General features: G+C 54.2%; 1 protein-coding gene across 3 annotated transcripts; it reads right to left on the reverse strand.

The window, feature by feature from the left end:
- Positions 2,914-11,674, reverse strand: NRN1 (neuritin 1). 3 transcript variants are annotated; one of them, NM_001243601.1, is made up of 3 exons: positions 11,443-11,674; positions 7,177-7,321; positions 2,914-4,097 (listed from the first exon to the last, which is right to left on the reverse strand). In NM_001243601.1, exons 1-3 carry the CDS (start codon positions 11,495-11,497, stop codon positions 3,869-3,871), a joined length of 429 nt encoding a protein of 142 aa, NP_001230530.1. In that variant the 5' UTR covers positions 11,498-11,674; the 3' UTR covers positions 2,914-3,868. The 3 variants fall into 3 exon arrangements, with proteins under 3 accessions (NP_001230530.1, XP_013832863.1, XP_005665604.1); XM_013977409.2 differs by lacking the exon at positions 11,443-11,674 and adding an exon at positions 8,758-9,074; XM_005665547.3 differs by lacking the exon at positions 11,443-11,674 and adding an exon at positions 7,474-7,706 and having other exon boundaries at positions 2,928-4,097.

A 17,109-nucleotide genomic window follows, 5' to 3' on the forward strand; every position in this document is an offset into this window, starting at 1 on the left:
AGGCTTTGGTTTCCTTTGGTAGGTGTTGGAAGGAAGGAGAAGAGAGGCAGTGAGACTTTCCTCCCTCTGGCCCTGTGGCACAGGGCTCTGGACTCTTCCCAAGCAGACCCACACACCTCACCTGGCATGGCCAGGGCACAGCCCCTCGTGTGGGGGAAAAAGCAGGAGAGGGAGGAAAGAATGTCCCTTCCCAGAGGCAGCTCTGCCGGAATTTGAGGGAGGTTCTGGAAGGAGGAAAAGGGAGAGCCTCCATCTCTGAGTCCTCCTTCTGCGTTCCCAGCTTGGGTTAGGCCTGCCCAGCCCCACCGTGCTGCCACTCCTGTGGCCCAGGCCCTGGAGGCTTGGCCAGAATGGAAAGATCCTTGGATGCACAGAAGCAGAATCTCGTGTGGTCGCAGGGCTGATTTCCTTCTCTGAGGATCCTGAGTGAAAATAGGTCCCAAGTTCATCTGCAGCCTCCACCTCTGTCCACAGCATCACCCCCGTCTGTTTAAGATGATCCCTCGCTCCCCTCGGCTCCCTTCACTTCTGGATGGTTTTCCTCATCTTTCTCCATCCCTTACCTGTCTCCTCCTTCCTGGTGAGTCTGCCTCCCAAGGGCCCTGGCGTTCTCAGGCCGAGCCTGGGGCGCCGACTTGGCCTCTCTGAGATTTTCAGGAGGGTATAACCAAAATTACACTCAGGAGGACTTCTGTGTCTTGAATCTCCTTAGGCAGGGGATGGCGTGGAGGGGCCCTTTCCCCGTCCCAACCCATCCTCAAGGGCTGGAGCGAGTGGGCCCCGCAAAGCGGTGCTCAGAGCAGGGTCAGAGGTAGGTATGATGCTGGGTACCTGATACCCACTCCTCACTCTCCCCCACCCCCATGGGAGGTGAAGTCCTCAACCTGGGTGAACACCTCCCTGAGCTGGGAACGGGCCTTGCCGCGTTGCTGCTTAAAAACGATAACATCAGCCAACATATGGAGATGTCATCGTGATTAAATAGCAAATTACAGTCGAGGACGGCGCGATAATAATGTAAACAATCACCGCTACCAGAAGAAACCTCCTCTAAACCAGCCAGGTGCGTAAGCCCGCGTTTCCGCATTTCGAGACTCGCGGCCCCGCGCTCCTGGGTTCTCCCCAAGTGCAGGGGAGCGTGGTTCCCGGCCTGGGACAGGCACCCAGCCTTCTGGAGGCTGCCCTGGGCGATGGGGCGCAAGCCCCCCTCTAGGGCGGCCCCACTTGGAGAGCATCTGGAGCCGCCACGCAAGGACCAGCTTCCTGGAGAAGAGAGACGGTGCCCGCGCGCCCAACCCCTCCTCTCTCCCCCTCCTGCAGCCTCGCCTCCTTCCAGATCTCAGAGGCGGTCGATTTCTAGGTGGGCAGCCCGGGCTGTGCGGAGAGGGAGGGTCCTTCGTGTGTTGCGGGGGATCCCCCGCCGCCAAAGCCCTGCGAACCAGGGGTTCAGTGATGCCCTCTGGTTCGCCCCCAGCTTGCGGAGGAAAAGACTGGAGCCGGAGGGGTCGAGCTACCAAAGCAAGAGTGGCCGGAGAAGACCCTCCTTTTCCCGATCCCCCCTCCCCCATTAAATAGGTTCTTGGTTAAAATAGGCGCAGATATTTTAATTCGAATTCCAGGGGTTGCGCTCAGAGGAGAATCGTCCCATTTATACTTAGCCCGCACATCACCATCGAAATGCAACGATGGAAACCGAACTCTATGTTCCAAAAGGCCAGCGTTCCGGGGCGGGAGACCCCTCGGCGCAGGCAGGAGGATCTCCTTTGGTTTGGTCTGAGACGAGGGGCTCGGCGGCGGAGGAGCGGGCGGCAGCGGGGAAGCGGGGAAAATACTCCCGGGAGCGGCGGGCGCGGCGCGTGCGTGAAGCGGCCGCGGTCGTAGATGCTGCCATTAAAAATGCCGGCGGCTTCCAGCGCTCGGGGCGCAGGGACGCATGTGTGGCTGGAATTCAATCCGTGGGGGGAATGCAGATTGGGCTGCGATCTACCGGGTTTGATTTATGAACTGTGACTCTATTTACACATTGCATTTCAGGGCCCCCTGCGTAGCCTTGCGGGAGCGGCCGGCAGACTGCGCGGCGCGGGGGAACCGGCTGCAGCAGCCTCCTCGGCCTCCCTTCCTGCCACCCCACCCCCACCCCCACCCCAAGGCCCCCGCAGCTCCCTCCCATCCTCACCTTCTCCAAGAAATCCGATTTCGCCTTCTTTGAACCCGGAGGCCCCACTTTCGGGTCTCCCTCCTGAAGCCTGCTCCCATCCTGATGCCCCGACCCAGGTCTCCTCTGCTCCTCTTTACTCTCGACTGTTTACTTCTCCGTAAGGCCACGCGGGCTTATAAATAGGAAGAGTGGAAGCAGCTCCACTGCCAGATCGATGGGGCCCGTCTCCTCGCCATTTCAGCTGAGCTGTCTTATTAATTATGAAAGGAGTCGCCTGATCCCTGCCAGGGACCACAGTCTCTCGGCCCCTCTGCTAGAGCCCTTAATGGTGGTTCCTCTGCAAGGTGCCTCTGGCCACCGCAGAGGAAGCGGCCAGTGGCGGAGAGGGCTGGACCTGCAGAGCAGGTGGTCGGGGCTGCGGCCTGCCTAGAGCCACTGGGGTTGGGTCTGCCTGTGCCTTCTCAGCCCCACGTCCAAGGCCAGTGTCCCCAAAGCTATCCTAGAAAAGATCTCTGCCTGTAAGGTTACTTACTTAAAAAATAACTTCCTCTTTCTCTCAAATAAACAAAATTTCAGGGAGGTGGCAAGGTGTCTGGGTGGAGGAGGGGTCTGCTTAAAGAAGGTGGATTACCAAGTGGCTTGTGAGCAGGTGAATTTGTCACCCAGCATCCCGCGTGTCCCTTCAGGTAACCATGGGAACTGGGCCAAGAAAGCATGGGAACTCGGCTTGGGGCAGGAAACAGACGACACCCCCATTTCAAACAATAACTTTTATTTTATACTTCTCTATACTTTGTAGCAAATCTTTTTTTGCTGAATTTAATTTATAATAAACATTTTTAAATTACATCTCTCTCTTTTTTTTTTTAAAATCAAGGCTCTTTTATGTCAAAATCTTTTTTAACTATATTTTAGATTAACATTTAACACCCCCCCCTGTGATCTATACCGTTGGATATTCAGGTATTACTGTATGTGTAACAGCTAAAACAAGAGGGAAAAATCAAGGCAGTGGACTTGGAAAGATGCATCAACACGAGCAGGTAAAGCTTAACCTCAGTGACTTCAGCAGTGTTTCTTCTGGCAGCCGTACCTCTAGCCTGAGGGGTTCTCAACCCTTTCGCCCTCTCCCTCCGAGGCTCAGAACACAAGGCCAACACTCTGTCCTTTCACTTTTCTCGAGGAGAGTTGTGCAGTGGAAATGATGAAAACAAGATGCTATGTTAGAAAGACGTGAGCGTGAATTATTCACCAGATGCTTCTCTCTTCAATTCACTCCCCTGGCCTTCTCCTCTCCTCTGTTTCTTATTAGGAGGAGCCCATCATTTGTCATGTATTAACATGGTTAATATAGTAGGTGGCCCAGGGCCGTTCCTGAGATTCTTGTGCCAAAAAAAGAAAAAAACGAAAAAAAGAAAAAAGAAAATGGGGGTGGGCTTGCCGTTTTCGTGTTTTTGTGGGAAGACGGACTGGAGCTGAGGTCCGGTTTGGGCTGTGCTTGCTTGCTCACTGATTGGGAACATTTGGCAGAGAAAACACAAGAAATCAAACGAAATCGAAAAGAGAATCAGGATTTCCCACAATCCTATATGAGTGTTTTCAGCATCACAGAATCACAACGTCCCCAAAGAACGAATGGAGCTTCCTCTCGACTTCCGGGAGCATGGCGTGAGTGTGGGTGGGCGCGCGGGGTGGGAGCCGGCCCCGCGCTCAGAAGGAAAGCCAGGTCGCTAAAGCTGCCGAGAGAGCCACCAGGAGCACGGGGAGCGCCGGGAGCAGGGACCCCGCCGCCCCGTTGCCGCTGCCGCAGAGTTCGAATAAGCTGCCTTGGATGTTGAGATTTTTGGATTCTTTTCTCAGTTTATCCCACATATCTTTCGCCCCTTCCTGGCAATCCGTAAGGGCTGTGACCGTGCAGCTGTGGAAATCCTCCCAGTATCTGGCGAGGAACAGAACAAAACAGAAGCGGGTTCGCTTTGGGCGCCGGGAGGACCCCGGGCCTGCGCGCCCGGGCGCGTCCCCCATCGCGGCCCGAAGACCCTCCCGGCGGCCCGATCTCGGCCCCGCCACCCGGACGCCGGGCCCCGCCGGGCCCTCCCGGGCCCTCGGCCCACCCTGGATGCCGCTGTCCAAGGTGGCGGCCGCCCCTTCCCGCTCCGGCAACGCCGCCCGGGCGCCGGGCCGCACCTGCTGTGCCGCGCTGGCACCCTGGCCGGTGCTAACAGATTGCCGGTCCTCGGCGGGCCAAGCTCGGAAAACAGTGCTAAGCCTCGCAAGCTGCCGCGCATTAATGCCTCTTAGCTCGCAAGACTGGCTCCCTGCTCGGAGCTCAGCCCCCCTCCCGGCGTCCCGCTCTCTCCGCCTCCCCTCGCCCTCTGCCTCCCTCCTTCTCCCTCCCCGCGGCCGCGCCGCGCTCTCGCCTTGGCCTTCGCCCCCCAGCCCCTTTTGTTTCCCGCTCGCCCAGGTCCCCTCCGTTCCTGTCCCCTTCTTTGTCTTTCTCCGTTTCCCTCCCCCCGGCTTTTCCTCCCCTCCTTTCCCCACTTCCCGCTCCTCCTCCGCCTCTGCCTCGGTCCTCCGTGGCCCCTCGGCCTGCTCTCCATGGTCCTGGCTCTGACTCGGGGCGGAGACGTCTTTCTGCCTCCCCCTGCCCGGGGTCGGTGAGTGTCCGCGCCCCAGGCCCCCGGGCCGGCTGGGAGCCGCCTCCAGCTGCCTGAAACCCCGGTGTTCTCCGCCCCCCGCGCCGCCGGACCCCTTCTCTTCCCCTCTCCAGAGGCGTTTTCGTGGCGTTGGAAAAAGCCTTTGGGGCATAGGGCCAGCCCCCCAGGGGCCCAGATTCCGGGGTGGGCGCGGTGCCCACCACTGCCAGCCTTGGAGGGACCCTGCCCCCTGTCCTCCCTTCTAGCCCCGTCTTCAGCCAATTGCTCCCCTTGGCTCCCCCCGCACCCACAACCTTCAACCAATTTGTCCTTTTTTTTTTTTATTGTCCCCCTTTCTTCTGAAAATCCGAAATAGATCTCAGCACTAAATATAATTCCAACCCGTGATCGATTCCTGGGGCGCTGTCTCCTTTCCGGGGCCGGGTCGATCCGTGTGTCTGGGGAACTCCAGACTGGCTTCCACTTGGCGGGTGCCCTTAGGGCCAGGTCACCAGCAACAGCCCTCCAGAGAGTGCCTTGTTTTCTCTCCCCTCTCTCCCTTCCACTCACTAGCCTAGACTATAAGCACGTTGAAGGCAGGCACTAGGTTTGATTTATTCTGGTTTCCACTCCCATCCCATCTTCTGGCTAACAGTCAAGTTATAAATGCATGTTGGACTGTCTTGAGCTGTTTCCTAAAGGCCCCCGTGAGTCTCTGATTTATGAGGACTGCGGGGCCTAGGGCACAGGGCTTCCAGGTTCCTCAATCTGTAATAAATACTGAGATTTAGAGAAACCAAGAGGCGGCAGGACAGCTCTCTGCATAATTACACCTCCCAAAGGATGTCTAAATCTCTTCTTTCTTTATGCATGTGCAGATGGGGCCAGGACCTTCCTGGAAGAGAGACGTGGCGGAAGAGGACAGAATCCAGGAGGGACTGAGAGGAGATGGGCTTCAGTGCCATCAACAGAGTGGGAGCCTCGACCCAGCTCTGGGAGGGGCCTGCAGCTCCATTTCCATTTGCCAAGACTGAAGTCCTGCTAAGAACTTCAAATAGCTTGGAATATCCAAGTTCTGGCACATGGTGGAGGAGTTGAGAGCTGATCTGTATTTAAGCTTTTGTCCATCTTTATAGGTACATTCCTACCTATCATCATACATCCAGGAACAACGTGGGTGGCTATGCATCCTGGACCCAGCCTTTTGTCCCTTTCCTGAAAGTACCAGCCACTTAGCTGCTGTGGCTCCTGGTAGACCCCAGGGTATTTAGGAAAGTGTGTAGCAAAGTTAACCCCTGTTGGATTATTCATAATTTAAACAAATAACATCCCACCCCCAAAAGAATGGGGGCGAGGGGGAGGACTTCATGGTAAGACAAAGGACGATGCAGAAAATGATCCCTCCAACCTTTGCGAAACAAGGAACACCTTGGCTTTATTGGCAGGACCGTTATGGGGGTGGGGAGGGTTACCACTGGTTTTGGAAAAATAGAGTAAAAGTGTGTGTTTGTGTATTGCAGAAGATGGGGCTATTTTTTTAAGATGTGCAGCAGCAAAGATGTGGCCAGTCCACTACAATTGGGCTTCACTGGTCACCTCATGTGCCAGTGGGAGCTGTGCTTTCAGCCAAGCTCTGGGGAAACAGCCAAGCCTTGTGGGTCCTGGGCTGCCCTGGACTGGGGACACCTTGCAGATGCAGGAAGAGAGGGGAGCGAGGAAGCCAGGGGGGTGGCTCGCCTGCAGTTCTGAGTTGGCTATAAACTCAGCCCAGATGGTCACCAGCTTCTGGGAAAGCGCCTCGGGGGCAAAGTCATTGGCATAAGACAAAATATTCCTTCGGCGTCTCTCCTAGAAAGAGGAAGGGGGACCCGCACTCCCTTGCTGCTCCCGAATTTTCTTGGCATGCATGAGAGTTTTACTAGACCAAATGGACCAAACAGGGGAGTGTCTTCTTTTTAGGCCAATGTGGAGGGAACTACCTCAAAGGCCCCTCAAACAAACCCGCGGTTCTTCGTGGAGTGCGCATTCCCGCAGCAGTTAAGGGAGAGGAAAACTGCCGCGAAGCGCAGGGAGGAACTGCCCCCAGCTCTCTGGGCCCCCTCGCCCCGGGTTCCGGCGCGGGAATTGCGCGGGCCTCTGTGCGCGCAGATCAGGCAGCGGAGTTTGGGCCTGGGCACCGCGGGAAGGATTCTCCTCTGCCTATCCCGGGCCGCTGTGTCCCCGTGGGCAGGACAGGCCCCAGCCAAGGCCTAAGGGTGGGAGCCGGAAGGCGAGAAGGCCAGGCCTGCGCTGAAGGCAGAGCGCAGGCCGAGAGGCCAGGCGTCCGCCCACCTCAGCAGCGCCCCCCAGAAGGGAAACCTCTCGGGCCCGAGGGGCACTTACGTGCACACGGTTTTGATGTTCGTCTTGTCGTCCAGGCCCTGCGGGTAGTTGGCCATGCTGTCGCCCAGCTTGAGCAAACAGTCCGAAAAGCCCTTAAAGACCGCATCGCACTTGCCCGCTGCTCTCACGGCCTGCACCAGGTACGCTGCGGGGAGGAGGGACACGGGTGAGCAGCGTCGCGACCCCGCCCCGCAGCCCCCCGCACGCCCGCCCCCTCCAGCGCTGCCCACTAGCTCCCAGCCCCAGGTCGCGCCAGGGCCCAGGGTGAATGAGCTGCCTGGCCCGAGAGTGACTGACCGGCACCCAAGCCCGCGCCTTCTGCAGATGGTCGGTGTGTGAGCGGGTGTGGACGGGGGAGATGAGTCCAGGCCTTTCCTGCGACTCCCTCCGGCATCTCGCCGCATCTCATATCTTTTTCTGTTTCCATCGCCCCCTCTTCTCACCTCCCCCGTCTCTTTTATTTCTCTCTTTCTCCTCCCTCCCTCCTGCGTTTCCCAACACTTCCCCAGCAAAGCCCGTCGAGGCTCTCGAGGTGCCATTTTCCATTTTCGAGGTGATGGAAGGGGTCTGACAGCAAAGAGCGGGGGCGAGGAAGGGGCTGGAAGGCGGCAGAGCGGGGGGCCATGCAGCCGAACCGGGCGCCACGGAGGGCGACAAAGCCTCGGACGCGGCGCCCGCTGCTTGGTGGGCGCTCAGCAAGCTCTGCCCAAGGAATATATTAATAATGTCTCTGGAGCCACCAGCAGCCACCGACGCGGACTCTTTCACTCTAAGGCCGATTGTCTACCGGGGAGTGTTCGTTCCGAGTGAGGTCCACGCGTGCACCCTCCCTGCCCTCCCCCCCCTCCCCAGGACTGGGCGGGGACGAATGGCAGGGTCACACTGGGGTGCCTGAGCTAGTGACCCCGGGCCACCTCCGTGGAGGCCAAAGTGTGAGCCCGGCCCCTGGCTTCCCTCTGCCTCTATCCACCGCGCGGCTCCCGCGGAAAAACCGGCCACCACTCCCGCCAGCGACGGGCTGAGACCCTTCCTCTCCGGGTCCCAGCCCTGCGGCAGAGGGCCCAGGTGGCTGCCTGCTGCAGTGGGCTCTGCGTCTCTAGCTCCGGGTTCCCTCCTTGGGGGACCAGGATAGCAGCCGAAACGGTGGGAGGAAGTGGACAGGGGGTGGAGGAACGACCCAGGCTGCACCGAGGTCCTAGCTCCTGGTTTCAGGTCGGCCAACCCCCCACGGCGCCGGACCCGAGAGACAGGCTTCAGGCGGCGGGCACACTGCTGTGGCCATTTCTCTCCACCCCAAGGCCCACGAAGGCGGCTAAAGATTTAGGGCAAGCGGCCAAAAATACCCCCGGTGCCGGGAAGGCGCCAAGAAGCGCAGATCTGCGCCGCTGGCGCGAGGGGAGACGAGAGAGGGGGCGAAGCTTCTCAGCATCGAAATCGGCCTGCAGTGCCCCTATCCTGAGCTCCGGCCCTTCCCGGCATCGTTCCGGGCGCCAGGGCTCTCGTGTGAGTGTCCCCTGGGAGGACCCGAGGCCGGTCGGCGAGAGCCGGGCCTGAGGCAGGCAAAGGAGAAGGTGACCCAACCTGCAGAGGCCTTCGAGAGCGCACGGTTTGCAAATTGCTGCAGGAAGAGCTGGGCGGGCCTTGCGCTTTCTAATCCGGAACGGGAAGCTCCGGGGAAGGGACCCAGGTCAACTTCGACCTCGGCTCGGGCAGAGACGTAAACCTTATATATCTTCCCCATTCCCTTACGACACGCTCAGCGCCTCTGCGGCTGCACCAGCGAGGACACTGAGATAGAATCAAGCAATCAACGAATCTTTGTTCTAACAGAACACGGTCCCAGGGAAATCAACCCTGCACAGCGTCTCCTGTAATCCACACCGCAAATGCTGCTTTGCAGCGAAGAAACGAAATCAAATACAGTCCAACCTCCCTCCCACCCCAGCTCCCAGTCTCTTCTTACCCCTTACCTCCAACCCCCCAAACTCAGGGGGAAAAAGTAGCCCTTAGGATGCATTGACCGTATTGGAAAGGGGGATTGGGGTTCACTGTGGTGGGGGGCGCGGAAAGCGCTCCCGACACGTTATCTTTCCAGGCACGGCTGGAGAAGACCTTCCACAGCGCGCATGTGTGTGTGCGCGGGCGCGTGTAAAATAAGTCGTGAAAATTTGTTTTTTTTTTTTTTTTTTTTTTTGCAACTCTGACTCCTCGGTTTCTAGTTGGCTGGGGAGGCCGGGGGCTTGCGTGCCGGACGTGCTTTGCAGGCTCGCGCATCGGGGCAGGTCGCAGCCTGCGCGACCCTGGCTGTTCTTCTTGAACCCCGGTTCAGCGCGGCTCCGGAGGGCGACCAGGGCTACTTCCCTGCCCTTTCCAATGTCCACCTCTTGTGCCACTTTCATCCGTTCATTCATTCGTTCGACCTCTCATTCATTCCAAACTTCCTCCCGCCTCCTCTCTCTTTGCCTTCACCACCCCCTCCACCTCCCCGTCCCTGCCCTACCCCCACTTTTCTTGCCAAATGTCAATGATTTGGGACAGCTCCCAGCCATGAATTAATAAAGATCGAGGCTCTGGTGCGGGAAAGGGCAGACATTCGGGAACAAATATGCTCAATTTCAACTCCAACAAACGGTCATTTTCATGCCGAGGTTAATGTGTTCCAAGCGTATTCCGCATGCACAATTGCTCTTTAAAAAAAATTTTTTTTTTAACCCCATCCAAAGTAAGGTTATTTCCCACTGGGAAAACACCCCCAAACCTTCTATCAAAAACAACTGCTGTCTCCTGCTCTCTAAAAATCTGCAGGACTAATTGCAAAAGCCACAGCCACTTATTTCCAAGATTTAAGGGATTTGCTGCAATCAGAGATGTTCTTTATTTATTGCAGCTCTTTGCACTAGTGTCAAAAATTCAAAACAACCAGATTCAAAACATCGAGCCATTTCATAGAATTAAAGGAAACGCCAACATCCTCATTCACACACTCTAAAAGCCCCGATGTTCATGCAAAAACTATCAGATACTCAAAATCCTGTCAAATGCATAAAAACCTACTGCAAAGGATTCATTTTAATGTGCAGATAACTAACTCCAAAGCCTGTTTCCGTCACATTTCTCATAAAGAAAAATGTTAAGCATTTCATCTCTTGCCCCAAACCAATTCCCTAAAGCACCCCCCCCCAATACTGCAAGGATTTGTCTGCAAAGAATGCTACAGCCAGAAATGATAGAGGTAACAATGCCCTCAGTCTCCAGAAAACCCGTTGGAAGAGTTTCTATTTTTTCTCTTGCCCATTCTATTAATAATCTGCTTCACTTTCACTTTTAGGCCATATTAATTCATGCTCTGACCCGCATCAGAGAAGGGGGTTTTCTAGCGCTTCTTTCCATAATGTCTTCTTCATTTTGGATGGAAAAAAATGTGAACTTTTAAAAGCCACCACGACAGTGTAACTCGGACTCAACATTCCTTAACATCAAAGGGGGACTATCTATATCCTTCTGTCATCAATCCCAAACAAACAAAAATAACAAACACTCCACACGACATATTGCAAACACTTCCTAAACCCTTCCTATATATAAAATACAGATGCCTATGTGCAAAGGGACAGGCAAATGTGCATAGAAAATTATATTCGTATATATTAAGCTGAACTCAGTCTCTTCAATGATAAGCATATCAAAATATGCACTCTGGGGTTCGCTACGGTTCCCAATTTGCCCCCGGCCGGGTCTGCGGTGCCCGGTGCAAACGCTGCAGCCTGGATATAGGGGGTGGGGGGCGGGAGAATGACAAAGTTCTAAATGCAGCAGTCTGAGCCCCAGAATATCTTTGCTTTCTGCACATAAACTTTCCAGTCCTAGCTGCCTAGCCATCTTGTTCCTGCATTCACCTTTCGACCCTTCAGAATAACACCTTGCAGTATGGCAACGCGGGGGGCCAGTGCTTTTCCCCAGAGCGCAGCAAGCCTGGTGAACCCAAGAGAGGGGAGCAAAAAATGGACGTGCGCTTGGGAAAAAGGGGGGAGAACCCTCCGGAAAACGGCCGGCCGCACGCATATTCCGGCGAAGGTTCGGAGTCTCTCTTTTTTAAGAAAAACCAACCCGGGACGCGCGGGTCCCTAGAGGCGATGCCCCCACCCCTGGGGGTTTGCGGGCTTCTCTGCACCCCTGCGCGGCCGCGGGCCAGTCGGTCCCTCTGGGCGCCTGGGGCCCGGCCGCCCGCCGCCCTCCGCAAGCCCGGCCGGCCGGCCAGCCACTTACCTATTTGCACCGCGAGGATCAGTGAAATATATCTGCCGTTCAACTTAAGTCCCATCCTACGTTTAGTCAAACCATTTGCGACCGCAGACCTTTAAATAGTTAGTTTAGAGAACGCGGGGGAAAGCTGAAAAATAGGCATTGCCAACAAGTTCCAGGAGCGACGGAGACTTTATGCACGGGGAAGGCAGAGGGAGGAGAGAAAGAGAGGGAGCGAGGAAGAGAGAGAGAAAGAGAGAGAGAGAGGCTGAGGGAGAGGGGGAAGTGCTGGGAATGGTTCACTCCATTAGGAGGGGGCGGAGGAAGTACAGCCTCACGCCCACGAGCAGGCCTGACGTGGGGGATGACACGGAATGATTTTTTTTTTTAAATAAAGACACCTTGCTAGAGAATCGCCATTTATAGTCATCAGAAGCTGGAATTAATCAGTTATCTCCAATTAACGTGCGATCTGAACGAATTCTCGCCTCCCAGGGGTGACCACTTCCCCAGCCCCGCGGCCACCCCCGCCTCCTCGCTGTTCCCGGGGCCCCCAACCCCGCCCCCTCTCTGCGCAGAACGGGGGCTCCCCCTCCCCTCCCCGCCTGGAGCCGGGGAGTCCTGGCGCGCCCACTCGATTGTTTCAACCTGCTCCCCCTCCTCCACCAGCTCCACGGCGGATCCAGCCCCCTCCCTACGTTGCAGCGGGGTTTAAAGGAGTGAAAGCGGGAGAGAGGAAAACAGCTCAGTCTGATCCAAGAATTCAACACCCCCCTGGGCCGCCGGGTCCCTGCGCTGGCCTAGCCTCTTTCTCCAACCCTGCAGCTGGGCTCTGGGCGCAGCCTGGAGCGCGTGAGCACACACTCACGCACGCACACGCCTGCGAACCGAGCCCAGCGCCTCCGACCCTCCCGCACACAGGGCACGGGAGCGCGCGCCCACGCCCAGGCCCGGGGGTTTGGTCTGCACACGCGGGGCCCCTGAGATGTACACCGCGTGCCCTCGGTGACGCCCGTGCGGGGACAGGACGCTTCAGAAGACACGGCGACACCTGTTTTGGGGGTGGGCAGGGAAAGTAAGCAGAGGAGTCTCTGCGAGGATGATTTTTGGATCCTAGAGATTTACTAACTCTCAGAGCTTTCAGAAATTTCCGAGACGATCGCCAGTGTGAGGCGTTCCTTCTGATCCTGATGCGCCTCTCGAGGTTATTTGTTGGGCCGCACACACACGTACACACGCACACACGTACACCACGTACGCACACGCACACCCGGACCCACACACACCTGCACTGTCTTTTGATGCTCGGGCGCAAACCCTGTGTAGACGCAGACTCCTCTGCAACGAAGTGCTTCTGCAGCTGCGCCTGTGCGGGTACGAGGTGCTCCCGCGACAGCCCGAGTTAAAGATGAGAAATGCACTGAGCTATTTCCTTTCTAAACGCCGTGAGGCTTTGGTTTCCTTACCTTCTTCTGCACCAAAAGAAGCCTAAATGCTAGCTTCTTTAATCAGATGCTAAAGAAAGAGGAGGCCAACTTTAAGCCCCTGAAGAGAAAAAGAGACATGAAAAATGCAAATGACCCCCCCCAGTCTTCCAAAATCACAGGAGAACATATCAAGATATTAAGTAAGCAGTGGATTGTGAACAGATTAAGGTGCTATAGAATCGAATTTACTTCTTCGGGCACCCTGCCAGCTGCGCGCCCATCCGTTTGGAGATGCACAGAGAAAGGGCGAGAAGCGGGTAAAATGAGGGCGGTGGGACGTGCTGTGCAGGGTGAGGGGATGAAGGGGGTGCGCGGTGGCCACTGCAGCCGTTTCTGACGCGGAGCATCTGCACAGGGTGGCCCTTTCCCAGCGTCCAGCGGGAGCCGCACACCCAGAGTTGGGGGCCCGAGGGCCAGGCCCCGGGACTTGGGGGTGGGGCCAATTAGCCCCACCCACTGATGTCACCAGGAGGGCGGGGCGGCCGCGGCTTGCCCAGCCAGAGTCCAGGGGCGAAGCGGCAGCCCCGGGTGTTTCCTTTCTCGGCGCTCAGCCGCTCCTGGAAGAGCCGTAAACCTGGGCGGGCAGGGGGCGGGGCGCGGGCTGGTGGCGAGAGGGGGGTGTCCCTCGGACCCGCCCCCGACGCCCTCCAATGGCAGGGCGGCAGGCTGGCCCGAGGGGCGGGGCCTCGGGGAAGTGGCAGCAGGCCCCGCCCACACCCCACCCCGCCCGCTCGGGTCCCCAGGCACGCGGCCCGCCCCGCTTTCCCCTCCTCCCAGAGTTGGGGCGCCCGGGCAGAGCTCAGACTGTTACAGAGCAGAGTGGGGAGGGCGGTGTAAGGTTTTTCGCCTTTACCGTCCTTGCCTTTCTCTTGCTCACCCACCCACTCCGGATCTTCCAAAACGTCGTTTTCTGAGAGTGTCCCGGGATTCCCCCATTCCACCCCCGACACCCATACTTGGGGCGTTGGGGGTGTGCTAGCTGTCAGCACTGAAGGGCTAGATAAAGCAGGGTGAAGCGGGGTGCGGGGTGGGTGGGGGGCTGCGCGTGTGCACAGTCGCCTGTGTTGGGTGGGCTGGTCCAGGGTCCAGGTGGATCCCCCGGGGTGAGGGGCGCCGCACTCGAAACCCTCCCGGGCCTTCTCTCTGTTTTCCTCTTCATGCAGCCCAGCCTCTCCTCGCTGGTCGTTTGGAAAGGGAGGAAATGATAGAGCAGCGTTAGTACTGTGCATAAATGATATTGAGGCGAGTGGTTGAAAGCAGATGCCAACAGTGGTTTTTTTAAAATTATTATTCTTATTTTTTAAAGTACAGGTCGTTCTGCTGTGGGGGCTTCATGTGATGTTAGTTTTTCCTCGTGTCTTACTTAAAAGATAATAAAATCCCCTGTTGCCAATGCATGCTGGCCCTTCGGGAACATAGCAGGCAATACCCCTGGTTGCAGATGCCTTCCTTTCTTTTTTTAATTTGAAATATCCCCTCTGCATCATACCTGAGGCAAAGGAGCAGTGGACCAGAATGGAGAGACGCAGGTCCTAGGCCTTGTGTTGTTGTCAGTGCTGCGAAGACCTCGATGGGCCCCCACACTTCCCCAAGTTGCAGTTTGATGATCTGAAAACCGGAGGGGATGGACTCTGATGTGGTCTCCCAGACAGTTTTCACCTCTGGAGTTTTGTGAACTGGAGATTTTCTAGAATACTGTGGGCGTGCAGCCCAAGGAATAAAGTCCTTGCAAGGATGCTTGTTATAGGCACCTTCTTGGGCAAAAAGCAATTTTGTTTAAAGAAACAAATGCAGTTCAGTATAGGAGGAAAAAGGCTATTGGTGCATTTTGGATCTGCCTATCACACTGAGCCAGAGATACCCCTGAAAGTAGGTCTGCATAATTAATGCATAAATATGCAAAACTCCTCAGCCCTGAAACTGCCAGGAAGAGACCAGGTCTAATTTTAAGCCTGGTGGGCACCACCTTCCTGACTCAGTATTTGGTCCTGCAGCCCCTGATGTGGTAACAGGACTAAGCACTGAGCCAGTCCATTCTCTAACTCTCTATCAATCCATCAGAAGTGGACTTTCCAGAAGCTGCTGTCTCCAAAAACACCCCTTTGGAATTATTTGCAAGAGCTGTTGCCAGGAACCACTAGGAAATCACATCTCTTCTTGGGTCAGAAAAAAACCCACAGCTGTATCAAAGTGGATTGGTCTAACAGCACATCTCTCTCATAAATTTAGTCTGTCATCATTTTATACTGTCAATTAAAACCTTTAATTAAAATATGAATATTCCTATGTTCACTGCATTACTTTTTACAATAGTCAAGACATGGAAACGACATAAATGTCCATCGACAGAGGCGTGGATTAGGAGGTGGCTCATGTATGCCATGGTGTATCACTCAGCCATAAGAAAGAACCAAATAATGCCATTTGCAGCAACCTGGATGGAACTAGAGACTCTCATACTAAGAGAAGTAAGTCAGGAAGAGAAGGACAAATATCATGCGATGTCGCTTATATCTGGATTCTAATATACGGCACCAATGAACCTCTTTGCAGAAAAGAAACAAACTCATGGACTTGGAGAAAAGATTTGTTGTTGCCAAGGGGGAGGGGGAAGGAGTGGGATGGACGGGGAGTTGGGGTTAGTAGATGCAAACTAGTGCATTTGGAGTGGACAAGCAATGAGATCCTGCTGAATAGCGCAGGGAACTATATCTAGTCGCTTGTGGTGGGACGTGATGGAGGATAATGTGAAAAAAAGAATGTATATATATATATGTGTGTGTGTGTATGACTGGGTCACTTACTTTGGTGTACAGCAGAAATTGACAGAATACCGTAAATCGACTGTAATAGAAAAAATAAAAAAACTTTTTAAAAAATACAAAAAAAAATAAAAAAGCAAAGAAAAAATAAAATATGAATATTAATGGATAGAGCTCCTGTATTTAAAATGACGACCACCATACCATATAATCTTAAGAATTAAAAGGGGGAGGAAATTTTTCTGGAAATACGTTGGCAGGGGCCCTAATAAAAATCCACTTTGGGAGGCCGTGGGTTCCCTTTGCATCTGCTACTTGGTAAGATGTTTTTTTTTTCATTCTGATCACTGCTTGAAAATTAGTTGAAACTTCTAGAGCTTAAATATATGGCCGGCTCAAGAAACTTGATGGCACAGTGGGTTAAGAATCTGACTTTGGTAGTTTGGTTGCTGTAGAGGTGCAGCCACTAGGTTAAATTAGGATCCTGCCTGTAGCATAGGTTGTAGCTGTGGCTCAGATTCAATCCCTGGCCCTGGAACATCCATTTAAAAAGAAAAAAAAAAAAAAAAAAAGAGACGATTTTAAAGCAAATACATCAATTAAAATTCTAGGTGCAAATACTATGTTTGAAATATGTGAATGTGATTAGCTTTCTATTTAACAATAATATTTTAAAAATTAGCATTTTTGCTATGAAATATAAACACAAAACAATGCACCAAAGATGCACGGCTCACTGATTTATCACAGAATGAACATCTAGGGGTTCCCCCTTCACACTGAATCAGAACGGACCTGAAGACTTAAGTGCAACTTGTTGTCCTAAGTAAGATCCTTAGCCAAACATTTCTGAGAAACTGCCGGCGCAGTTAATAAAATTTGATTGTGTCCTATGAATTGGACATAGTTTGTACTAATGCTGATTTCCCAGTTGATGAGTTGTGAGGTCCAGTTGTCCGGTGATCACAGACGAGGCTGTCCTTATTTGTGGGGACACACGGTGGCGTGTTCAGAGAACATGAGATATCACACCTGCAGCTTGTTCTTCTAAGCTTCAGAGAAGGAAGAGCAATAATGGGGATAAATACACAGTATTTGACACAGTAAAATGTTAATATCGGAGAATCTTTGGGCGAAGGGGTGTGGGGGTTCTTTGACCGTTCTGGCAATTTTTCTTTAAGTTTGAAATGATTTCAAATGAATTATTTAAAAAAAACTACTCCAAGTGATTTAAGAACTTCGATGTCAAAAAAAAAAAAAAAAAGCTATAAAAACTAAGTGTCTAGGATGTCTTCTGCTTTTAGGAAGTTTAAAAATTTTAAGTGCTCAAATTTCTTCCTGCCTTCATATTTGGCTTTTGATTTTGCATTGCTTAGAAATAACCCTCCCCACCCAGAGCTTATACAACTATTAATTTTTTAGTGTTGAAAGTGGATTTGTAT

This window comes from Sus scrofa, chromosome 7 (genome assembly GCF_000003025.6).
Source record: "Sus scrofa isolate TJ Tabasco breed Duroc chromosome 7, Sscrofa11.1, whole genome shotgun sequence".
Classification (NCBI taxonomy): domain Eukaryota; kingdom Metazoa; phylum Chordata; class Mammalia; order Artiodactyla; family Suidae; genus Sus; species Sus scrofa.

Bases quoted from the DNA above. Each gene is read 5' to 3' on its own strand.
- NRN1 (XM_013977409.2), bottom strand. From the start codon at position 8,917: ATGGGGAAGATATATAAGGTTTACGTCTCTGCCCGAGCCGAGGTCGAA. The intron at 7,322-8,757 runs GTTGGGTCACCT...TCCTCCCCGCAG, and splicing joins GCTCTCGAAGGCCTCTGCAG to CGTACCTGGTGCAGGCCGTG. The intron at 4,098-7,176 runs GTAAGTGCCCCT...GTTCCTCGCCAG, and splicing joins AACATCAAAACCGTGTGCAC to ATACTGGGAGGATTTCCACA.